Here is a 25,943-nt window from a genome sequence, read left to right on the forward strand (position 1 = left end):
CGCGAATGCCATAAAGATGGTAAAACGACTATAATCGAAACAAAAAAAAAAAAGATTTAAACATCTTAATATTTATTCACATTTAGAAAATATTTTGAAAGTAAGTATGTCCACGTGAACATGACCCAAACCCCTACCCCCCTCTCCATGGACAAGCGTGGACATTGCCATACCCCCCTCCCCCCCTAAGTTGTCCACGTGGTATGTGAACGGCCTCTAATGCAGCTCAAGAGAATTGCAGAATTCGAATTGTATATTGTGCACCATGGGTAAAAAATTTTTAAAAAAAATTCACTCGTGGAAAGAATACTATTTTTTGCTGCATATTCGTGCGAATTTTTAACATGTTAACTAGTGGCGTACTGAGAAACAGATTTTTCTAGTCGTAGAGCACTGCTTTTTGGCAAAACACCTGGCATATCCGTGTTCAATATTAGCAGTATCATTTTGAGATAACTATTTTTTATTATCTATTTCAAATAAGTGCAGTTCAATTACTATAAAATCCATTATAAGCTTTTTTTTTGTTTCAAAAAGTTTGAAAAATTCTATCTAATTGGTCATTGAACAGAGCCACGGAAATTTGCATTTCGTGCGCTCAGCGTGTATGTCAAACACCGACCGTCAACTGACGTTTACGTAAATTTATCCGCTGTCAAATCGAACTTTTTCCCGAACCCTCGCCGCCTCGAAAAGTTCGAAAGCAGACCAAAAGAGCCAAAGTTAGTGCTTCGAAACTCCGGTATTGTACGGAAGGAGGACACATTTTCGAACCGAACTATTCATCCATAAGAATGGCGTCCCTGTGCGGTAGATTGATGCTGAGCGCGGCCAAGCGTCAGGTCGCCTACACACCGGTGCGGTTCTGCAAAAGTAAGTTCTCAATTTTCCAGATAGTCCCATCTCGTGGTTGCACAACCATTTTTTTTCCTTCCGTGCGACAAGGGAAGATTTTTTTTCGCAACCACAACGGAACGGGACTTACGTAATGGGAAAAATTTTGTGTTTGGAAACGTTATTTTGAACACAGAACGGAAGAATTTCGCCTTTACGTTTCGAAATGCTACTTTCAACAGTGCCCTTTGATTTGCGAAACAATCCAATTATGATTAAGTGCTTCGGGAAAAGTTCGTGATGGTCGATCAGATGACTGAACGCATCCTCCAGTGCACTACTAGTTTGTTATGAATTTTATTGAATCCAACACCCTTTCTCTAATCTCTCTGTATCCTTCCATTTCAGTGATGAACGATCCGCTGGAACATGCCACCGGTCTGGAAAAACGTGAACTGCTAGCCCACAAGGCCGGTGATACCGATCCCTTCGATATGCGAGTGTTCAAGCGCGGCCCCGGAACCAAGGAAAACCCTAACAATATTCCATCGGCATTCGAGTCCCGCTTGGTCGGATGCGTTTGTAAGTATTGCTGATTTTAAATTGATTAACCTTGAGAAATGAATTTCAAGAAGTTCCTTTAAAACGATGTTCAAACAAATATTTTTATAACTTACAATGCTCAAAATATCCAATAGCATTGAAAATGCATATAATATAATCGTAATTGTAATTTGTATTAACGGGAACCTTAAAGTTAATAAAAAAAATTATTGACCCTACGTCAAGCAAGACACTTTAATGAAATACGCGTGTAACTAATGATTAAAAAAAAATAAAATTATCTCCTGTCTAATCCCCTCTTGAATGAGGCCATGGTGGTCGTAGCCTTAGTCAAAAGTGGGATGTGGTTCCAATAAGATGTTCCATAGATTGAAAAAGGCTCTTTAATTTCTGAATAAACACATGTTATGTGTTAATCATAATCGGTTCTGCAGAACTTAGCGACAATTATTACTTAGCATATACCATGTGGAGACCATGAATTAGCTGCTGCAATGCTTATTTGAATAAGTATGCCAAATTAATTTAACTTAATGACTAAGCAATATTCAAACTCCTTCCAACTTGGTAGGCCTAACTCGGGTTCAAAATGTTTCTACAATATTTAGCTACGGACCACAAAGAACAAAATGAAAATTACAAAATAGCTTCTCCAAAATAAATGTTATGTTAATTACAGGTATTACAAATATTACATTCTCCATAACGGATTGTATGCTGCAAATTTACGAAGGTGCTTTTGATATACAAAAGCAGTACAGTACCGTTCATAATTGTATAGAAATTGGAAGCAAGCGCACTGTCACTTCGACTTAGAACTTCCATAATTTTTCACCATCATGTTATTTTTTTGGGTAAAATTTTCTGCATAAGATAGATCATCTATCACAATATTATATCACAAAATTTGAGCTTTCTAAAATTTACGTGACCTAAGATAGAGTAATTCTACAAAAAGCAGATTTTGGATTTTTACCATTTGAACTTCAATATCTCAGAAACTACGCTACACTTTTTATTGAAATTTTGCATAGTGATTGTTGAAATATAAAGTAAGCATGTCTGAAGTTTTTGGAAAGTTCCATTGATGGGATCAAAAGTTACGCGAAGTACAATATTTCAGACATGAACCTAAAAATGCAATTTCTATAGAATATTGGACGATTCATGAGGACAATATTTTTTCCATCCACAAATCAGTCAAAAAATGTCTGACAAAAACAATAACGAAAAGATAAATGGAATAAATCCATTTGTTTTTTGAAATCAGAATCTCACGATCTTGTTTTAAGTTTTGGAGTAAAATAGGATTATTGGTTTTTTTTTTTATAATTCGTTTATTTGAAACGGCTCATACCGAAGGTTTTAAGGAGCCAAAGTCAGTTTTTTTTGTATTTACAATTCATTGTTAAAAACTAGAATAGATATAGGGAAAATAGTAAAGGATTGGTTAGAGACGGAGGTTGATAGCTTTTAAGAAGAGGTAGATTTCAAACATGTAATCAAGGTCTATCGCAGCTAATACATCTCTTACTGGGGTGTAGGGTGGTTTCCCTCGGGCCCGAAGGGAGTCCAATAAATCCGCTCTGGCGGCTAGATGGACCTCACATGACCAAACAATATGCTCGATGTCGTGGTAGCCTTGGCCACAGCCACACAAATTGCTGCCAGCAATATTTAAACGATAGAGTACCGCATCCATGGAATAATGATTGGACATGAGACGAGAGAATATACGAATAAAATCCCGACTCAGGTCCAACCTATTAAACCAGGGTTTGAGGCTTACCTTTGGAATAATCGAGTGGAGCCAGCGGCCCTTCTCATCTTCGTACCATTTGCGCTGCCAGTTGACGAGAGCGTTTCGACGAATCAAAAAATAGAACTCATTGAAGGCAATTTGACGCTGATAAATATCGCCTTCAGTTGCACCCACCTTCGCTAGTGAGTCTGCCTTCTCATTGCCAGCGGTGTTTAAACTCGCCTCGGAAAGAATCATTCGGCTGATTTTTTCCGAGTTTAACTTGTTGTGTGCAGATTGATTTTATCTTCGTTCCAATCATGACGTGATTGCACACAAAACAAAGAGAACAGTTCCGAGTTGATGTTTTCCCCTCCTCGCAGAAATAAAATCACACCAATGAAACAACAGAACGAAGCTTACCGTACACGAATGCTCACGAGCGATCGTTGCCCGACGGACCGAGTTAACATTCTTCGCACCCTTCTCTCGCTCGTTTCCCGTTCCCTTGTATCTATCACTTTTAGCCACGCCCCCATGCGTTGTCCGATTGATGTGTTCGGCTGCCGAACGAAAACGATTTTTTCTTTAATTCGCTGAACTGTTCGTTTGCTTCGCTGATGTTTCTCCCCCGATTGCTGTTTACTCCTGCCGAGTTTACCCGAAGCTTACTTCCTGATGCTTTCCGAGTTGAACTTTAGATAGCATCATTGCAGATTGAGTTTAACGAAATAAAATCGTTCTGCAAAGAAGGGCAAAGTGCGAGTATGTAGACTCGCGATTTTAACATCTCTGCTCATTGCCCACTATCGAGCAATGTGAAGGAACCCAAACGAAGGTGATGCTAAAGCAGCGTCTTGATAAAGCACTCAACGTTATCCGTATCTTCTCAAGGAAGTACGGTGAGTGCTTTCCGGGCTTTATTGAACGAATAGCCTCAACTGAGCTGAGACTGTCCGTTACAATGAAATAGTGTTCAATGGTTCGCGTGGCTATGTTATCCAGTGCCCAATGAATGGCTGCTAATTCAGCGATATACACGGAGCATGGAGATTGCAGACTATAAGATGCACAGGATATTTGATTGAACACTCCAAACCCGGTACACTCGTTTATAAGAGATCCATCAGTAAAGTACATTTGTTCAGCATTGACGTGTCCATACTTTGCATAAAAAATCCTTGGAACAACGAAGGGACGTAGTTGTTCAGGGATCCCACGGATTTCCTGCTGCATGGACAAATCAAACTGGACAGAGGAGATGTCGTAGTCAGGGAGAAAAACACGGATGGAAGAATACGATGAAGGATTAACCTGCATAGACATGAATTCATGATATACAGCCCTATATTTTGTTTGAAAATTTTGCTCAAGGAGCTTCTCGAAATTTGCAATCACCAATGGGTTCATGACCTCACACCTGATGAGGAACCGGAGAGATAGTGAATAAAATCGATCTTTCAGTGGAAGTATACCTGCCAAAACTTCGAGACTCATGGTATGCGTTGAGGGCATACAACCCAATGCTATTCGTAGACATCGATATTGAATACGCTCGAGTTTGATGAGGTGCGTTTTAGCAGTTGATTGGAAACAGAAACTGCCATATTCCATCACTGAGAGAATCGTTGTACGGTACAGTTTTATAAGATCTTCTGGATGGGCTCCCCACCAGGTGCCAGTGATTGATCGGAGAAAATTGATTCTTTGTTGGCATTTTCCTTTCAGATACTCAATATGGGCTCTCCAGGTACACTTGGAATCAAACCAAACCCCAAGATACTTGAAACACCTCGATTGAGTGATCGTTCTGCCCAGAAGTTGAAGCTTAGGTTGAGCAGGTCTATGTTTCTTAGAGAAAACAACCATCTCCGTTTTCTGAGAAGAAAACTCAATCCCAAGCCCCAAAGCCCAGGAAGACAATCGGTCTAAAGTATCTTGTAAAGGTCTGTGCAGATGAGACTCAGTAGATCCTGTGACAGACACCACGCCATCATCTGCAAGTTGTCTTAGAGTGCAGCCTTCAGAGAGACAACTGTCGATGTCACTCACGTAAAAGTTGTACAAAAGTGGACTCAAACATGAACCCTGTGGGAGGCCCATGTAAGAGGTTCTTCTAATTGCAATATCTCCGTGAGCAAAGTTCAGATGTTTCTCACAAAGCAAGCTGTATAAGATGTTGTTCAATAGTGGAGGCAGACCTTGGGAGTGCAATTTGTCTGACAAAACCTCTATTGAGACAGCATCAAAAGCTCCCTTCATGTCTAGAAACACTGAAGCCATTTGCTCACGTTTCGCATACGCCATTTGTATCTCTGAAGACAGCAAAGCAAGACAATCGTTCGTCCCTTTGCCCCTGCGAAACCCAAATTGAGTATCTGAAAGGAGACCATTTGTTTCCACCCACTTATCCAATCGGAACAAAATCATTTTCTCCATCAATTTCCGTATACAAGACAACATCGCTATTGGACGGTACGAATTGGGATCAGAAGCTGGTTTTCCGGGCTTTTGGATAGCAATGACTCTCACTTGTCTCCACTCTTGGGGAACTATGTTGTGCTCCAAGAATTGATTAAATAAATTTAACAAGCGAAACTTTGCGGCATCCGGGAGGTTTTTCAACAAGTTAAATTTGATTTTATCAATTCCCGGAGCTGAATTGTTGCAAGAGAGGAGAGCAAGTGAGAATTCGACCATTGAAAAGCTGGAATCTAGATCACACCTATCTGGAGGCACATTCCGGATTATTTTTTGCGAAGGTGTAGAATCTGGACAGACTTTCCGTGCGAAGTTAAATATCCATCTATGTGAATATTCTTCACTTTCATTTGTAGATGATCGGTTACGCATGCTTCGTGCCACTCTCCACAAGGTACTCAAGGATGTTTCCCGTGATAAACCACCCACAAAATTCCTCCAATACGCCTTTTTCTTCCCCTTGATCAAATTTTTGAACTGTTTTTCGAGGGAAACATATGTTTCAAAAAGGACGAGAGTTCCATGTTTTCGAAAATCTTTGAATGCTTTCGATTTGTCTTTATAAAGCTTGGAACACTGCTGGTCCCACCAAGGATTAGGGGCCTTCTAGGAACAGATGCATCTGGGATGGGTTTCGTTTGGGCACAAAGTGCACTTTCATATATCAAACTTGAAAGAAAGTGGTACTCCTCCAACGGAGATAGAACATGCATAGAATCGATGGCTAGTATTATTTCGTCCGAGTACTTTTTCCAGTCGATGTGTCTTGTAAGGTCATATGTCATATTCGTAAAATTCGAAGAGCTGACCCCATTAGTGATAGTAATTTCGATAGGCAAGTGATCACTACCATTAGGATCATGGACCACCTTCCACTGGCAATCAAATGATAGGGAATTTGAGCAAAGTGAGAGGTCAATTGCGCTTTGTCTTGCAGGAGGTTTAGGTACCCGTGTTTTTTCACCCGTGTTCAAAATTGTTAAATTGAAACTGTCACAAATGTCATAGATAAGAGTAGAACGACTATCGTCTATTTGTTCTCCCCAGACAGTTCCATGCGAATTGAAGTCCCCAAGGATCAACCTTGGCTCGGGGAGCACTGAGCACAGGTCCTCCAGGTGATTTCGATCCACTGCAACTCTCTGAGGCCAATACAAACTGACAACACATAAGTCCTTACCTCTTATAGTTGTATGACAAGCAACAGCTTCAATTCCGCCCGATAAAGGAAGGTGAATTCTATAAAAAGAGTGGCACTTATTGATCCCCAAAAGCACCCCTCCATAAGAATCGTCACGATCCAGACGGATAACATTAAAATTGTGGAATGAGATGTTAGATTGAGAAGATAACCAAGTTTCGGACAATGCAAAAATATCACAGTTTGTTTTATGAAGTAAATGGTTGACCACATCCAGTTTAGGAATGAGACTACGACAATTCCACTGTATAACAGTGATATCTCCGACCTCTCGGCGTAAATTAGCCATCGAGAGAGATAAACACTGAAAGAAGGGGCCAAGTTTGCATCAATTGCTCAATAAATGTCTTCACAATAGGAAGCATTGCTGTAATAATGCTTCTGATGGAGTCCGATGCATCAAAAAACGAAAGCAGTCCATTCACAATATCGGACAGCTTGAAAAGTCCCATTTGGACAGTCACCGCAGAAGAGCTAGTGTTAGGTGTTGGGTATTTTGATGTTCCTGCGACTGCAGGATCATTGGAAGATGTAGTTTTCCCGCGAAAACCAGGCGGGATTTGGTTCTCCTTATCCACTGAAGATTTCTTACCACTGCTGATTGATGAACTGATTAGGGGGACCTTTTTAGGAATTTTAGGAGAAGTTATCTTTGAACGCTTCCGGGAGCTTCCTAACAAGCATGATGGCTGTTCTTCATCAGTTGTATCTGTGGCACCGTCGTCAACCGGCAGTATAGAAAAAACATTGTTTGAGAGAGATTCTACCGGAGGAGATGTGCTTTTCAGAACTGCGGCATAGGAGCGTTTAGATCTTTCTATTAACGAACGCCTCTGTTTTACCGAACTGTTTTTAAATGCATCACAAGAAGATAAATCCTGGGGAGAACCTCCGCAATATACACATTTGTGAACTGTTGCGGAGCACGCTCCATCCCCATGATTTTCACCACAACGAGAACAACGAGGTTTACTACAACAGTGGGAGGCAGTATGTCCTATTTTGACACATTTGTCGCAGTTCATGGGACGAGGCACGAACAACCTAACCGGAAGCCTTAGCATGTCATCAATGAGGACATAATGAGGGAGTGCTGTACCCTCAAATGTTACCCGAAATGAGGCTGACGGCGAATATTTTTTAACGCCAGCAACGACGGAGGCAGTCACGAGTTGGCGGCAGTCCAAGATTTTGACCTCAGTCGAGTTGAGGCTCCTGAATCTGCCCACGCCTTTAACATATTCTGGGCTTTAACATATTCTGCTGTCAGACTCATATCGGATATCACTCCTTCAATTTCCACCTCTCGAGATGGAACAAAAACTCGATATTCCAAGTTGAAATGATTGCTGGCAACAATTTCGTTGGCTGCTTTCAGGCTAGCCACGACAACTCGCAATTTGTTTGGTCTTACCTTTGTAACGCTGGTTACAGAGGACCACTTAGCCAGAGTCTTCGTTATTTGAATAACGTTGAGCGGTTTTCCGTTAGGTTTAGGCCGGAAAAAAACCACCCATGGACCAGCAAAGGTCGAATTAGCCGAATAAACCTTGATTCGGGGGGTCGTAGTTTCTGTGGGTGATGCCGAGAGATCTTCTTTTGTAAATGTATGAGCACCTGAAGGGCCCGCTTCATCAACTGAGATGTTGTTCTCAGTGGAAAAGCTAGGGTCCTCCAGGTGCTCAACATTTTCATAGAGCATGCCCGCATCATCCATAGGAACTGCGGGGTACTCCCCCCCGCCTTCGCTCATATTTTATTACTCCCGTAATGAAAATATGAACGAAGTACACTTATCAAAATGCAAAGAAAAAAAATAAAGAGAAAAGATAGCTGAAGCTAGTACTAGGTTAGAATAGAAAAAAGGGAAAATGAAAAAAAGTAAATACAAATCTTTTTTTTTTTGTTGTTTCAAAGGAGTCCAGTTGTGATGAAGTTGGTGAGGCTTTGTTTTGTAGCCACCCTCCTTTCGTGTAGCTCGGCTCGATTTCGTTGTGGCAGCTGATCTGATGACCTTGAGTTCACCACGTGGTTTGGTCGAAAAAAAAATGCTTTTCTCTTTCGTGGTCAACTGGCTGTCGTGTTGAGATTCCTCCTGGTCCCCGGCGACGGCACACCTACTCCGGATTGGCGGGTTACCAATTGGATCCCAGAACTCCTTAACGGCGTATACAAGGCCAGTTGTATCGGGCTGGAAACACGACGTGAATACACGAAACCACAATCTATTGTTTTACTATAGAGCAACGAAACAATGCGACTGCACGGTACAAAGATAACGGTTGGAATGAATGGGGATTATTGGTTGTTGATCATAAAATCGGTAGTGAATTTTGAATAGGGCGAATACGCCAAATGTAAACAAATGGAGTTATCAGCTGAGTGATAAAGTTCGTTCGAAGATCTACATTTTGAGTGTATAACGTTAAATGGTTTTCGAAAAAAAAGAAAACAAAATAAAATTTTTTCTGGGAGCTTATAGAGCTGTCAAATTTTGAACGCGTTTTCTTTTTTTCGAAATAAAGATCTTGGCGCATTCGCCCTTTTCAAAATTCGATAACGAAATATGATTTTCCTATTAGGATATATTGACAGTTCAACACGAACACCACCTTAGCAGGAGGCCTCAGCCATAACCTCAAACCATAGGAAAACAGAATCGATTTTTGAGAAGGGCGCACGATAAACGCAAGTTTCCTGTACAAATATCGACAAATTCGCCCTGTGGAAAACGATACACAGATGTTCGTGTTTTGATTTTTTCGGGTGTTCAGGGGTGCCAAGTGCATTGATATTTGGAAAATTATCATATTTTTTTAATTGCTTTGTTATTTAAAAACCATTTCATGAGTACTGAGAATTTGCAACTTTCCCGTAGATAGCTACTCGAATGTGAAATTAAACGCACCATTTATCTGAACGAAATTACAACTGTCTGTATCGCACACTTAAACGATGTAGCGAATTATGTGGATATGTTCAAAATAATCGGAGCACGTAGGCGATTATTTTCAAAGTCAACAAAGAGGGGACTTTTATTAGTTTACTTGTTTGTAACAGTGAATGATTCTGCATTCGTTTAGAAGTTATAAACAACTCTTTTTTTAATCTACCAAGCAGTACTTATTATACAGTAACATATTTCAGATGTTTCGAATTCACCTGGACAATTCATTAGCAAAAGATCTTATCTTCATCCATTCAGAGACGCCCCGCAATGAATTCAATCGTTTAGCTGTTGATAGTTTAAAAATTTAATTAGTTCAAAAATATTATTATTAGTTTAAAATAAGCAAAAACTGATTTTTGTAACGCACCTAGCATCACTGGTAAGGCCGCCAGCAAATCAAAATTTTAGGTTATGGCTGAGGCCAATTTGTCGCCAATACTATCGTCCGTATATACCCTTATGGAAACATTCGTCCAATATTCTAAAAAAATCGTATTCTAAGGTTCATGCCTGAAATATTGTACCTCGTGTAACTTTTGATCCCATCAATATAACTTTCCAAAAACTTCAGACATGCTATTCCAACAATCACTCTGCAAAGTTTCGATAAAAAGTGTAGCATAGTTTCTGAGATATTGTAGTTTCAATGGTAGAATGGCATTACTGTATCTCAGGACACACAAATTTTAGAAAGCCCAAACTGTGTGATATCGTAGTGTGATAGATGATCTTTCATACGCAGAAAATTTTATCAAAAAATATCATGAGAGTGAAAAGTTATGGGAGTACAAATTCGAAGTGACTGTGCACTTGCTTTCAATTTCTACACAGCAAATTTTGTTTTGCTGGAAACCAGCAAAATTTTGCTGGTTTTTGTCCCGCTGACTTTCCAGCAAAATTTCCAGCAATTTCAATTGCTGGAAAAAACAGCAAACGTTAATGCTGGTTTCCAGCAATTCAAATTGCTGGAAAATCAGCAATCCAGATTGCTGGAAACCAGCTATTTCTTTCAACACAACCGGCAGTATTTAGTATTAAATTTATATTTCAATTCAAAATTAAAGTTTAATATTGGCTGTGCATATAATAAGCAATAAAAACATTTATTTTCACCCATTTTCAATAAAGAATTTATTCATTTTCAAAAAAAAACTTTTTTTTCACCACTTTCTAACACCGGCTCTGGGGTGGCCGCTTTGTGCCAAAGTGTTGATCATCCGCCACCTGTAAAAATAGTTTTGATTAGTATCTTCTATGGAATATCTACCTGTACAATAAAAACTTACCCTTGACTTGATGCCTGGTTGCTAGAATATAGAGGAAAATAAAATAATTATATTAATTTAACCTAAATTCGTGAAATAGAATCTCACCTTACTTCAGCGTACGAAACAAATACAAACTCCAAATTGACAATTCGATTGCTGATTTTCCAGCAAACTAGATCAATTGCTGGAGAGTCCAGCAATTTGAAAACCGATTGCTGATTTTCAGCAAAAATGACAAGCACATAACCGAATGCTGAAAAATCCAGCAATTCGAAAACCGATTGCTGGTTTCCAGCAAAAATTTGGATTGCTGAACGTTTCCAGCAATTTTTTTTGCTGGAAACCGAGGCAAAAATTTACAGTGTATACAATTATGAACGGTACTGTATTGTATGTGCTCGAAATTCGATAAAGATTAAACGACATCAGTATTTAAACCATCGCTACATGCTTTTTAGCTGAGTTTGAATACGTATTGACATAAGCATCGTGGTAATAACCAAGTTCGTATCGACCGCACGTTAGTTAACAGTTTGGTATGATAATTTGTAATTTTTAATTATCGAATTGAATGTGCCGTGATCACCGTTTCTTGGATCCTGTCATCTCTAAACGTCAGAAGACTAGTAGCCCTTATTCCACAAAACTTCAAACAGGAGGGCATCAGCTGTCACCAGAAAACTTGGTTTAGGATTACACGAAAATGCCCGTAGATGACGAAGAATTATCACGAGATGTCGATCGTGCTAGACGAAGATGGTTTCCACTGTCGAAGTAGCACACTCCCTTCAATGAACGTACTAGCTACAATACGTCCATATTTTCCTACCAATTAAGTACCGGCCATTTCCGGAGAAATTTTAAGCTCTTTAAATTCATTTCACAGAAAAGTCTTGAAAACTTTCTCATATCCTATTAGTGTTGAAAGCACTATGCCAGGCGCTATCGGCTTCCACGGAATCCTGGCGACAAAACACTAGCGCCAAATGAGGGTTGACGGGGTGAGATCCAAGCTCGAGTTTGAACTTTTTTCACGCACACATACACCAGTGCAAATTGCACTGTTGTAAACAATATAAACATAAACATTGTGTTAGTGAAGTTACGCTTGATTTTCTAAGTATTAGTGTGATGATGTGCTTCCAATTAAAGCTTGAATGCAAAGCTGCAATACTTGTGTGCAATGTTGGTAAATTTCGCCCGTCACGCTTGACCCGACTAGTTTTGTTTCATCAAACGACTGGCACTGTTCTCAATTGACGGAGCCTCACTACTCGCATGATGGATAAAGCACGACAACAATCAACATTTCTCCATCATGCGACTGGCGAAGCTCCTACACATGGTTAAATTTCTCCTGAGAGTGACATAGTCATTTGACTAATGACGATGAATAATGCTTACCCTGCTTGTGTGAAAAGCTGCAAAGCTTGGATCCCATCTCGAAGGGCGGCAGCACCATATACATTGTGTAGGTGACGCCAACGACTTGTTCGAAAAAACAACAGCCCGACTATCTTGATACTTGAAGATCTTTGACTATGGGCAGTGGAAAAGAGAAACTTGTTCTGCTTGGAGGTTAAACTTGGAATGCTTTATTTATTTTCCATCTTAACCTATTGGTTTAAATATACATCCCTATGGTTACCTATCTAATTGTTTATTAATTATGTGTATGTTGTAATTTGTCTCATCGACTACTACGATGAGACAAATTTCAACAATCCTCCTCAACATACACACTGCAGTCTACATACTGCCTTCGGCGGCTCTTCTATCACGCACGTGCCGGACCTCATACGTCGCCTTCATTGCACCACGCTCTTGACAATCTTCCAGTGGTTTCGGCTCATCGACCTCCCATGATTCCTGGCTCGACGACCTTCCAACTGGATCCTGGTCCGACTACCTTCCTCGATCTCTGATCAGATGACCTTGACCTGGCACCGATCCGACGACCTTCCAGCTGACTTCTGGTCTCGACTCCCTACGGCTCGAAGCTTTCTCCTGCGCCTCGTCGCCTTTTCTTAGGCTTGCGCCTCCCAGTGGTTCCAGCCCGACGACCTACACTTGGCTGCCCGGTCCGACGACCTTTCATGATACCGGCTTGACGACTTTCCGTGGTACCCCGCTCGCAAGTCCACCAGTGACTCCTGGTTCGACAACCACCACCTGGTTCCTGACTTGACGACGTTCCATGATACCGGTCCGCCAACCTTCCATGGCTTTCGGTACGATGACCAACTAACGAATCGAGCCCGACGAGTTTGGTTCCGGTTCGACGCTCTTATTTTGGCCCGACGACCTTCCGCTGGCTCCCGACTCGTCGACCTTCCAAGGATCTGTCCAAACGACCTTCCATTACACCTGTCCGACGATGTTCCGTGTTTCCTGGCTTGTCGACTGCCACCTGGCTTTCCGGTTCGAAGACCTTCCAGTTGACTTCTGGTCCGACAACCTTCCACGGTCTCCGGCCCGCCGACCTTAATATGGTTCTGATGTTTTAGGATATTTTTTTCTTAAAATTTTTTTCAAGACCACAAAAAAAATGTAAAAAAGTGGTATAAAACCCATACTTTTAAATTTTGGAAAGTTGACGTAATTTGGCAGAAGTGATCTTTAGATTCTCAAAATACTAAACACAAAATTTTTGACAAATTTTTGAAGGTAGCAGTTTTTTTTAACTTTTTTTAATTTGCAATTTCTCAGATTTTCTAACACTTAAATTTTACTTTTCACTGGCTTGAGAAATTAAAGATGCGAAAATGTGCCAAATTACGTCAACTTTCCAATGATTTAACCAATTTTGCCTGTTCATTGATTGAAAGTACGATTTTACACCACTCTTTTACATTTGTTGTGGTCATGATCTGAAAAAAAATGTAAAAAAAAAACATATCCTTGTACGCAACGTAAAGCTTCTAACTTAAGCCTTTTTTTGAAACTAAGTGAATTTTTTTCGGGTATCCATTAGCTGATCTACAGTCTTATTTCCGAAGCATGTTTTATTCGAATTTTTATTCTTACACTATTAACAACGGAAAACTGAAGTGTTGTAGCTTAATATCGTTAATAGTGTCCTAAAACATATTTGAGTTTCATCAAGAAATTTCCAAAACTATGTATTTTGTAAAAATCGGTTGAGAATCATGAGAGATGTATCGATTTTGAGCGATGAGAGTCAAATTGGCTCAAGGTCTGATTAGGGAGTTTTTTTTCTGTTCTTTCAGAGTGCGTTCATAAAAAATAAAATAATGATGCACAATTAAAGATTTCTAGAATTTTTTGAGGGTCTCAGAAGAAATAGTTTCATATGTCGCCAAACTTCCAATAGTGTCATATTGGCGTTCACTTTTGTAATCAAAATATCAGTATCTTAAAATGCTCTGTAATGACATTCCATCACAACAAAATACCGGTTTTAAATAAACGACTCCAACATCGATCACCAAAATCCTAGCAAAGTAATTGAAGTTGAAGACTTATCCGGTCCATGATAACTTAGTATATTGCCGTTTTTGAGGGTCCCTCTATCAGCTATATCCAAGGTTGCCGAAAAAAATTCTGTGTTTTTACGAAAAAAAAATCTGATTTCCTGTGATTTTACCCAAAAATTCTGTGATGGTTTTCTGTGATGAAAATAGCAATAATTTCTTCGAAAAGTCATGAAAACATTTTACTTAAAAAACATTACCAATCTTAAGGTTACCATGACATCGAGCATATTGTTTGGTCGTGCGAGGTCCATCTTGTCGCCAGAACGAATTTCATAGACTCCCTTCGGGCCCGAGGAAAACCACCCTATGTTCCAGTGAGAGATGTGCTGGGGGTGAGAGACTTGGACTACATGTTCGAAATATATCTTTTCCTAAAAGCTATTGATCTTCGTCTATAATTTCTTCTTATTTTCATATTTCCCTATCTATCTTCTTTTTTCTTTTAAAGTGAACTAGATATAAGCACACAATTGTTATCAAACAAAACGAGTTTGGCTCCTTAAAGCCTAAAGGTATGAGCCGTTTCAAATAAAGAATTTACAAAAAAAAAAAAAAAAAAATTACCAATCTTATCATGCTTTTCCAAAAAAAGGTTAAAAATTCAAAATTTATGTTTACATAAAAATTATAATTTGGAAAATACCTACAAAATTTCAAAAATCTGTGAAATCTGAATATTTTTAAAATTTTGTGTTCTGTGACACGTAAAATCCGTATATCTGGCCACGTTGTTCATTTCATAACTATCATTCGTCGAACAAACAAAAAGCGCTCGAAGTACTCATTTGACCGAGTGTCGTTGAAATCTCGATAAATTACAAGTCCGAAACTCAATCCACAATTGTTCTTGATTTTGTTTATTTGCGTGCGAATTCGTTACACGTTACATGAGTAAATTTGAACTTTTAGGTTTGTATGGGAAAATTGGATATTTTGTACTGAAAAATGAACATTATTTTTATATCTTCTGTGGAACCGAGAATGCTTATGGTGTTTGTGCCAATTTATAAATTTTCTAGAGAAAATTTTACCGCTGAACAACTTTGTGGAAGACCATCACTTTGTATCTTATTTGACAAAAAAGTTGTTAGGTTTTGAATGGGGGCATGTCAAAAGAAGAAACTGATATTTGTTCTGGCCTAATGATATTTGTTCTGGCCTTAACGTGCAATCACTCAAATTCTTCCGACACCACGCTTGGGAGATATTTGCCGTCTTTGTGAAACTTTTATTGAAACTTTTTGTAGATGCCACAACCTTCGCAAAAACCTTGATCTTATGGTAAGATGCGTTGATTTGCTCATTTGTCTCGATAAACACCTATGGTTGTTTTCCATAGCCCCTCAGACAGGGTGGATATGGCCGCTCAAACTTTTTGAATACTCTGTATGAATTCATCTATTTTGTCTTTGATAAACTTTTTTAAGCTTGCACTAAATACTTTCAAAGTACATATTTTAACACATTAAGAACCGCAAAGAAAATTGGCATTCTCTATCTCAGAAACGACTGAAGAATTTATTTTTATTTTCATAGTATTCCGGCTTCCGACATAACTTGACGAACATAATTCCTAAAACTCACTAGTTCCATGACAACCTTTTTCCAATTTCTCGGACATCCCACATTCGCCAGATCACGCTCCACTTGGTCTTACCACCTCGCTCGTTGCGCCCCTGCTCGTCTCGTTCCTACCGGATTTTTTCCTGTTGGGGAGAGAGTCCACTGCGACCATTAAGTTGTTCTATTGTGGTATTACTCCGCGTTATTATTTTTAACTTTGCTATGCTACTTGACACCCGGACTATTGGTTGAAGATGCAGTTGTTTACCGGTAGCACTACGAGCACACACATAACTAGGTAGGATCTCCAAGTGCAATCTAAGTTCCCTTGAAAAGATTCGTCCACATGCATGTGCTGCACGAATTGAGGCGTACAATTCCAAGGTATACCCGGCTAGCATTTCACTAGTGCTAAAACCGCCAACCTTCATCATATTTACTATGTATGCCAGGTTATGTCACGACCGGGATTCGATCTCATGAACGTTGGCTTAGAAGGCAAGGATGCTATCATCCTCTAGGCCACGATCTGCTGGTTACCTACCGGATTAGTAGCGAACACCTGTTTTGCAGGACAGTCGTCAGGCATTCTCGCAACATGTCCTGCCCAGCGTATCGTATATGCTGGCCTTCACAACCTTCTGGATACTGGGTTCGCCGTAGAGTCGCGCGAGCTCGTGGTTCATCTTTCGCCTCCACACTCCGTTCTCCTGCACGCCATCAAAGATGGTTCTTAACACTCATCGCTCGAATACTCAGAGTGTACGCAGGTCCTCCACGAGCAATACCTATGTCCCGTGAGGGTAGAGTACAACCGGTCTAATAAGCGTCATATACAGGTTACACTTCGTGCGAGGGCTTAGTCTTCTAGACCGCAGTTGGTTGTGGAGTTCATAGTAGGCACGACTTCCGCTGATAATTGCCGCCGGATCTCACGGCTGGTGTCATTGTCTGCGACCAGTGAACCGAAATAGACAAAGTCTGCGACTATCTCCAGCCCGTCGTCGTCGATCGTGACCTTGTTATTACTGGACAAGCGAGTTCGATCGGTTTCGGATCCGCAGGCCAGCATGTACTTCGTCTTGGATGTATTAATCGTCAACCCAATCCTTACTGCATCGCGTTTCAGTTTGCGATAGATCTCCTCCACCGCCGCAGATGATCTGCCGACTATATCAATGTCTTCGGCAAAGCAGATAAGTTGACTGGATCTGTAGAAAATCTGTTTTAGAGCGCCACGTTGAACATCATGCAGGATAGCCCATCGCCTTGTCGAAGCTCTGCGTATCCATCGTCGCTTTGATGAGTCTGGTCAGCTTCCCGGAAAAGCCGTTCTCGTCCATGATTTTCCATAGCGCGTCACGGTCGACCGTGTCGTATGCGGCTTTGAAATCGATTATTAGATGGTGCATAGGGACTTGGTGTTCACGGCATTTTTGAAGGATGTGCCGTAATGTGAAGATTTGGTCCGTCGCGTCGTTGACCGTCCCTCCATGAAGCCGGTCACAAATCGGTTTGCTTGTGGCGTTAGGCGGCGGAGTCGGACTCGGGACAGCACTTTGTTGGCGGCATTTAGGACAGCGATCGCCCGGTTGTTCTCACAGTCCAATTTGTAGTCCTTCTTATAGATGGAGCATATTACCCTCTCCTTCCACTCCTCTGGTAGCTGTCCGGTGTCCCAGTTCAGGGCCATCAGCCGGTGTAGGCAATCGGCCAACTTGTTGAGTTCAGCTGCGATGCCATTCTTCCCAGCCGACTTGTTGCTATCCAGCTGGCGTTGTGAATTATTATGTAGAATAAAGTTTCTTTATAAAATGTATCCCATTTGAGTTATGCTTTCTAGTGGAACGCACACACGCCAAGCGAAAAACGAGATATTTCGTATTTGGTCCGCAATGTGTTAATCATTTCTCTAATAACAAGGACGACCTTCGGGTTGGAATCCCGCCCCAAAGAAAAAAAATAGAAAAGATCCCTAACACAAAGCTGTTTATTCTCATTCCAGGTGAGGAAGACCAGACCTACATTACGTGGATGTGGCTGCACCGGGTAAGTTGAGCTTTTATGGATTTTTTTTTTCATTTTTTGCATTCTTATATATTTCCTCCCACCGTAAAGGGTCAACCAAAGCGCTGTGAATGTGGACATTGGTTCAAGCTGGTCGAGAAGGCTCCTATCTAAATGATACGCTTTTACACGTCAGTTTGAAATCTAATTGTAGAGAACACAAGAAACACAAAAGCATATGTTACGAGTAATAAAATTGGTATCAAAGGATTCAAATGTTAAGCGAACGAAAGAAATCAATTCAACTTCTTCTGCAACTTTGAGAAACAAAAATTTATTCAACGGTGCAATTGTTATCTTTCGAAACAGTTACAATTAAAATGACTTCTCGTACGTTCACCATATTTTGTCCAACATCATCCCGATTTTTTAGACCTTGTTGCACCTCGGCGTATCGCAATGCTGAAGTTATGCCGATGAAGTAGTTGCTAGTTTTGATGTGTCATAACTAGACTTAATATTAAAACCAACAATGTCCGATAGTTTTTAATTATGATTGTGTAATCAACCAACTCGTTCGCTGCGCTTAGAAGAAGATGAAAGTAGATATCGTTAATTATTTTTGTTTGAAAGAAAGCCATAATTGCAGTTAGCCGGGGGATATTCCTTTGTTAGCGGTAAGGTTCCAGCACCGATTGGCCGACGCATTGATCCGAAATAAAAGATCTTCTCTGCCGATGAACCGGAGTCAGCGTCTTCACTTAATGGCAGTCAAAATTCTCGTCGACAGGTCGTGTTTCCGCGGCTAGACTACGCCGTTAACACTTCTAGGTCTGAATTTTCTTCGATGTCCATCTAAACTCAAGTCAACGGTCTCTCTGCAGATCTCGTTTGCCAAATCCATCTCCACTTTCAGGCTTCCGATTCTCGATTTCTATTGCCGTTGATTACACCGGCGAAAAGATTCAAAAATTCTTGCAATTTTCGCGTCGTCAATGCATATTTGCACATTGTTTTGCACCCGATAATGCAAATTTGACAATTGAGTTCATAGAGAGACTCGCAAACGCATTTCGGGCCTTTCTGCATATTTTTTTTTCGGAAATATACCCCATTGTGGCATTTTTTCCTAAAATATTACGTACCGCATTTCGTACCGACTTCAGTCGTTATCTGGCTTCCAAGATACGGGAAGCATTTGATTTTCCCACTTGTTTTTTCTGCTGCCATAAAACTGGAATGTTTTTTATGTGTTGATTCCCATCGACATGGTATTTCCAAACCTGGCTTTGAGACATGTTACCTTCGAGTTTTCGGTGGCGAGTACTCAGGCGGCGAAAAATGTCGCACAAAAACGGCAATTTTTTGCGGCTCTTTTTTCCTCCTTAGCTTGGGATTCAGTGCAGGCTCCAAGCTCATCAATAATACCTTCCTTATCGAATAAATCTAATCATGCCTGCTCAATTTCAAATTTAATCTTCCATCCATTATTATCCATCTTCCAGGTCACATTCGTTCTCTTCTTCCATCTTTTTAATGAGAATTTCACGGCTTATCGTAATGCATATAAAAATTCTCTATACAGTAGCAGTAGGCTCTCATCTATCGTATCGGACACGGAAAATTTAAAAAAAAATTAAAATTTACCGAGAAGCGAAGTGATTTTTTCCACCTCTTTTTCAAGGTGAATTTTACTTTTTTTCATTCACCTAGCAAAAAGGTAAATTTTACCTTTTTCGCATTCACCTAGCAAAACAGTAAATACTACCGTTTTCCCATTCACTGATTTAAAAGGTAAATGCTAGTTGGTTTGACTGGTTTTTTCAGTAAAAATAAAATTCATTCAAAAATTGTTATTTATTTGAAATAAATAGGGATTTTTGCCTTATATTTATTTTTAAAATGTATCACCGTGTTTAAAAAAAATGTTGAGGCAAGTCCTTTCTTTCCCAGGCACGTGGCAATTCGGCTTTAGCGTTCTTTCGAGCCACCATGGCCGCTGAATCCTCCTGCATTGTGTTAACATATTCGTGCCCTTCTCCGTTCGACTAATCCGGTCAGGTTCGGCTTTCCCGGAATGATATCTAGAGGAAGGCGTGGAATCAGTGTTACCACATCTAAATCTGTACTTTCGAGCAAATATATTTTTCATCTGTACTTTTTTGACAAAAACCTGTACCAACGATATATGAAAACTCAGTGCAATTAACACAATTTTTGGTAAAAGATACAATTTCGAATATTTTTACCATTTATAGTCTCTGAAACCAATATCTCTAATAAACTATTGTAAGAAGAAAATTGGCTGCAAGAAGAAGAGAGTTGTTTCTTCCTCTTTGCCAGGCTAGCTCAGGTTGTTCTAAGCAAAAGCAATAAATTTAAACATGTCATTACATTTCTCAAACAAATTATTGATGGTCAAGCCATCCTTTTTATTTTGCCCTCAGGCTCATACATTTGATTATTTATGGTGTGTGAAATCAATGGATAAACAGCTGACTTACGTGCATTTCACTGGATGTTCCGGACTCGATTCGTCCCAAGAATGACGATCAATTGGTCGGTCATCATTGACCCAGAAATCGCAGAAACCGCTCGGGTGGCGAACGCAGCAACAATTCGCATTTGGATGTCCTGACAGCATACTTGCGGTTGCGGCAGATTGCCTTCTTCGGTCGACGACGATTCTCTGGCCTGCGTCAAGGCCGAATCGTTCTCCACCGGCAGCCGTCGGCTTCGATTCCGTGCAGCTTTTACCCGGATTGTTTCGGAAAACCACGAACCGTTCCTCTGATACTCTCGACCACTGTCGAGCACTTTTCTGGTGAAATTCTCCTCCGTGCAATCCGGATTCTTCCGGAATCTGTTTCCGGTTCCCTCGAACTCCTCGACCACTGTCGAATCTCCGTCTGGTACCTTGTAGCGATGAATTCCGGCTTCTCCGGAAGTCCTGCGATTCCTTGATGACCATCGACCACTGTCGAACTGCTTTCTGATGCTCTTCGGTTCCCGTTTGTTTCCGCACGCGTACTGTTGTCCGCTCGCACACCGTTGACCAACTCCTGGGAGAAAAAGAGGAAGAAAAGAAGGGGAAAAAGAGAGCCCTGCGGCACCAACAACGTCAGCAATTTAGCACAACATATTTTGTCTGTTGTTTAATTTCTCACCCTTTTGTGAAGGGGCTCTCGGGAACTTTTTCCCTTCCGTTTGCCGGTTCAGTTGCCGGGATTACTTGGCACTTTTTCTTTCCTCCGGGTGCTCGTTTGTTGGTTATTTTCCGTGCTTTCGTCTCCAACTATTGAGTGTGGTAGAGGTGTTTTATTATATTTTGCTCGAGTGCAATTTGGTGTTGTTAACTCACCTCTGCGGGTTCCCAAACTAGCCAAAGTCTTCGTGACCGTCTTCCCAACGGCTTGGGAAACCTTTGCAGGCTGTTTTCGACACGGAGCAGCAGCACGACTTGGCACACAGCCGTTCTCGGTTTTATTTCTACGCTCCTGACACGAGAAGCAAATGCAGCGGAGTTGTTAGGACGAGTTCGTCTCTCTTTTTTGTGCGTTTTCCGTTTTTGGTCGTTTCACGGGCTTTTTGCTTGGCGAAATCGCGACGACGAGGCACACCAAATCAATCCCGCACTTTTTCTTTGCCGAATGACAAGTCCACGGAAGTGTGTGAAGTTGAGCCGGTGCTGGTGTTTTCTTGATGCTTTTTCTTCCTTGCCCAGTTTTCTTGCGGATGACAACAGTACGGTTTCAGTTTTCTTCAGGTCGGTTCACACTTTTTGTATACACGGAGCGAAATCCTTCGAAGTTTTTCTCATTCGGTGACAATTATTTTGTTTGATGACATGTTATTTATCCGAATTGGTTTATTGAAGACAAAATAAACCAAGTATAATCTTATATGTTACACAGCATTGCCACAACAGAAAATTTTTTTCATGAGACGATGTGAGTCGGCTCATGAAAAAAATTACAAATTCATCCGAAATTTGGTCGGAGATAATATTGATCAGAAGGATTGAGCTAAACTCAAAATGCTTATTAACTAGCTTAGTTGCGTGGCCCTATAGGCACACCAGATGTAGTGCACATAGTACAAGACGAAGATACTTATTCTAACCAATAGTAACACCAGCGAATTCTGGCAAATGGTGATCAAAATTGCGTCACCTAAATGTGACAAAGTCACCGACCAATATCTTAAACTTGCTTCTCATAACGAATTTCTGCTGCAGCAAACACGCAGAAACGATCAAAAATCTTTACTGAGCAAAAGGATTTAGATCGAACAATGATAACGAAACTTAACGATACTATTTACAAGTATTTACAGAGAAACATGATGGTTTTATTTACAGGTTCGTGGTGATTCGTAGAGTTCCAGGAAAAGGAGGATTTAGTCTCCTAAATCAGAAAGAGCCCAGAATAGAGGTTTTACCGCGCCTCCAATTCGCGTTCCTTTTGAATTTTCTTACTGACCCCGAAAATTTCTACGAATGTTTGTATTTGGATTTCTTGGATAATAAGAGTTATTAGTAGAGAAAGTAGCTTCAAATCCTTTACGTAGTACAAATACAAATAGATAGTGATGGTTGTCGCTTTCGGTGTGCACGGTTTGTCTCGTCCGGCGAACGGTTTCTTCTCCTTCAGTATTTCTTTCAGTTCGACATCAGTTTGTAGCCTTCATAGCTATGTGTCAGTTTTTCACGATCTGAGAACGGCTAGGTTTTGTTGCTCTTGTTTTCCTGTTCTCAAGCTTGGTTCTTTGCTGTATCAATGATGGTTGTGGTACTTATAAACATTTTCTGGTGGAGAGGTAGTTGCAGAGAATTTTGTTGCTCATCACATCATTTATGTTGTTTTCGGAGATTTCTCGTTGTTGACCGGCATGGCCGTGTTTACATAGCTTGATTTCTTAGTGCGTGGTGCTTTCGGCAGTGTGCGAGAGTCGATATGGAAGTAGCGACCGTCATAATGTCTACCCCTCACAACTTCTGCGCAAAACTCCGTAGGTGCTAACTCTTTCGCCCGTTTTGAAGTCCTGATTGTCGTTTCGACAGCAGCGACTTGGTGTTTGGAGCTACTGTACTTAGATTTCCCGTATTCCAATATCCCGAGCCTGAAGGGGCTGGTTTTGCCTTCGAGGTTTCCTTCAGTTCGTATAGGTTGATGGTTGGGTGTTGGTTGTTGTCAGTTTATCACGTTCTGAAAACGGATGTGTGTTCTTGATTCTTGTGCTTCGTTTTATCAAGCTTGGTTGGTTGCTGCGTTAACATGATTGTAGTATTCTTGAACATTTTCAGGTGGAGAGTTAGTTGAGAGATTATTGTTGCTCGTCACACCTTGGATGTTGTGTTAGGAGCGTTGCTCGTTGTTGACAGGCTTTGCCTTGTGTACGTAGCTTGATTATATGGGCGTGTGGCTTTCGGTAGTTAGCGATAGAGAGTCGATATGGTAGTAGCGGCCGTCATGATGTCTACTCCTCACAACTTCTTCGCTGAATCCTTTTTCTGATGTCCTGACAATCCTTTCAATTGCAGCGACGTGGTATTTGGAGCTGCTGTACTTGACTTTCCGAACATTCCAATATCCCGAACCTGGATGGGTTCTCTGCGATGGTGTGTAGCGCCTGACTACGGTGGCTTACCAGTGCTACTATCCCCAGCGCTGCTACGCTGCTTCACGATGACAGGATTGCCTTCTGGACAATAAGTGGCGGCAATCCCACGCAAGGTTGCCGGCCCTCTCCAAATTCTGACGAACTTCCTGGCAGAGTTCTTAGAGTCCATTCAGCCGACGCTGGTCCCACGCAAGGCCGTTGTCTCCTTCATAAACGCCTACTTCGTTGTGTTCATCGGTGTGCTAGCGACGACTTAGCATCAGCTGTGTTCCGTTAAATTGTTTGAATTGAAGAATTCTGCAAATTTGTTCCGAGTTGTTGGGGGCGAGGTTTCGTAGATGATGTAGGTCCTTCAGCCTTCTCCATTTCGTGTTTTGTGCTCTAAGTGAGCTTGTGGTCAGCGTTGTTGCTTACATAGCTTGAAACTTAATCTGCTTTGATGTCTTTCGCGTGATAGCGTCCGCGTTTCCCGCTCGAGACATCTTCTAACTCATACAGATTCGCACCTAGCACATTTCGAATGACTGCTGGCACGAACTTCGGATTCAGCTTTTGGTTGACATGATCTGCTTTCGATGACAGGTTGAACTTCCTTCTCCAGACTACGTCACCAACCTTGAAATCTACCGTCCGCTTCCTTAAGTTGTATCGCTGCTTGGAGTCTTCGTGACCTTTCTTGATCCTCTTCGTGATAAACTCTTGGATTCGCTTGATTCCTGACAGTCGTAGATCCTGTGTGATCTTCGGATCATCCGCGGCGTTCAGGTGTTGTTGTGTGTAGAGATCAGTGTATAGAATCAAATCACGGCCGAAATTCGCGAAGTGCGGGCTCACTCCAGTGACTTCGTGCTTCGCGCTGTTGACTGCTGCGGTGATCGCCGGTATATTCTCATCCCAGCAGCGATGATCTTCGTCTATCAGCGAGCGGATGCACGTAATCAATACGCGGTTGGTGCGTTCGGCGTTGTTTACTTGAGGACAGTAGAAGGCAGTTCGCATGTTGATAATCTTGTGGCGTGCCAGTAACGATTTGAATGCGGCTGATTCGAACTGCTTGCCATTGTCGGAAAGTATGATCCTGGGTCGTGAGAACTTTAGAAACACCTGTTCTTCTAAGAAGCGTACCATCCGAACTGAGTCTGCTGCTTTCATGGGCTGCACTACCACGTACTTTGTTATCCAGTCCACTACGACGAACATCACGGTGTTTCCCTGCTTCGAGCGAGTCAGAGGGCCCACGAAGTCCACCGAAATCAGCTCCCATGGAACTTTAGCTGGTTTGGCGTTGCCCATTTGTGGCATCATCTTCGTGTTCGGCGCCTTGCTAGCTTTACAAGTGTCACAACTTCGAACAAAACGGCTGACATCGTCCTGCATTTTGGGCCAATAGAAGTGGGTTTGGATTTTGTTCAACGTCTTGTAGAATCCCAGATGAGCTCCTGTAGCGGAATCGTGGAACCTTTTGATTACCTCCTGCCGATTTTCAAGTGGAATAACTTTCTTCCATTTGTGTGTCACCAGTCCCGCTTCGTCACGACAGCGACAGTTCTTATACAGTTCATCGTCGATCGTCCGGAAATCTGGATACTTATCCGGCTCTTTTTCCACATGCTGAACAAGCTTGATGTACCAAGTGTCCTTCGTGTCGTCCTTGGAGAGTGTAATTGTGGCGACTGCTCTCGACAAGGCATCCGGAACGACGTTGATTGTGCCCTTTCGATATCGGATTTCAAAGTCGAAGGCGTTCAGACGAAGAATCCAGCGACTTAATAGTGCTGTTGGGTTTTTCATCGATTTTAAATAGCTCAATGCAGCGTGATCGCAGTGCACGATGAACTTAACTCCTTCCACGTAGCAGCGAAACTTCTCTATTGACCTTATCACCGCTAAACATTCCCGTTCTGTAGTCGAATACTTCCTCTCCGATGCTGACAACTTTTGGGAGAAGTAGCATATCGGGTGTTCCTCGTCGTCAATCTCTTGGGTGAGCACAGCTCCAATGGCGACATCGCTGGCATCACATGCGATCGCGAACGGCTTGGAATAGTCCGGCATGGCAAGAATTGGTGCGGACACTAACATGGACTTCAGCTTTAAAAATGCCTCTTCTGCTTCTTTGGTCCAGCGAAATTTGACCTTGGTTCTGGTGAGTTCCGTAAGTGGTGCTGCAAGCTTGGCAAAGTTATGGATGAAGCGACGGTACCAATTGCAGAGG

General features: G+C 41.4%; 2 protein-coding genes across 2 annotated transcripts; one reads left to right on the forward strand and one right to left on the reverse strand.

The window, feature by feature from the left end:
* The first annotated feature begins 652 nt into the window (after positions 1-652).
* On the forward strand, positions 653-18,713 carry LOC129748949 (cytochrome c oxidase subunit 5B, mitochondrial-like). The gene is made up of 4 exons (XM_055743764.1): positions 653-873; positions 1,243-1,416; positions 18,105-18,148; positions 18,218-18,713. The coding sequence occupies exons 1-4, from the start codon at positions 795-797 to the stop codon at positions 18,278-18,280; spliced, it is 360 nt and encodes a 119-aa protein (XP_055599739.1). The 5' UTR covers positions 653-794; the 3' UTR covers positions 18,281-18,713.
* Positions 18,714-20,454: 1,741 nt separating this feature from the next.
* On the reverse strand, positions 20,455-21,654 carry LOC129749026 (uncharacterized). Its single transcript, XM_055743853.1, has 3 exons — positions 21,468-21,654; positions 21,274-21,401; positions 20,455-21,210 (listed from the first exon to the last, which is right to left on the reverse strand). Exon 3 carries the CDS (start codon positions 21,075-21,077, stop codon positions 20,607-20,609), a length of 471 nt encoding a protein of 156 aa, XP_055599828.1. The 5' UTR covers positions 21,078-21,210; positions 21,274-21,401; positions 21,468-21,654; the 3' UTR covers positions 20,455-20,606.
* Positions 21,655-25,943: the final 4,289 nt, after the last annotated feature.

Source organism: Uranotaenia lowii, chromosome 2 (genome assembly GCF_029784155.1).
Source record: "Uranotaenia lowii strain MFRU-FL chromosome 2, ASM2978415v1, whole genome shotgun sequence".
Classification (NCBI taxonomy): Eukaryota; Metazoa; Arthropoda; class Insecta; order Diptera; family Culicidae; genus Uranotaenia; species Uranotaenia lowii.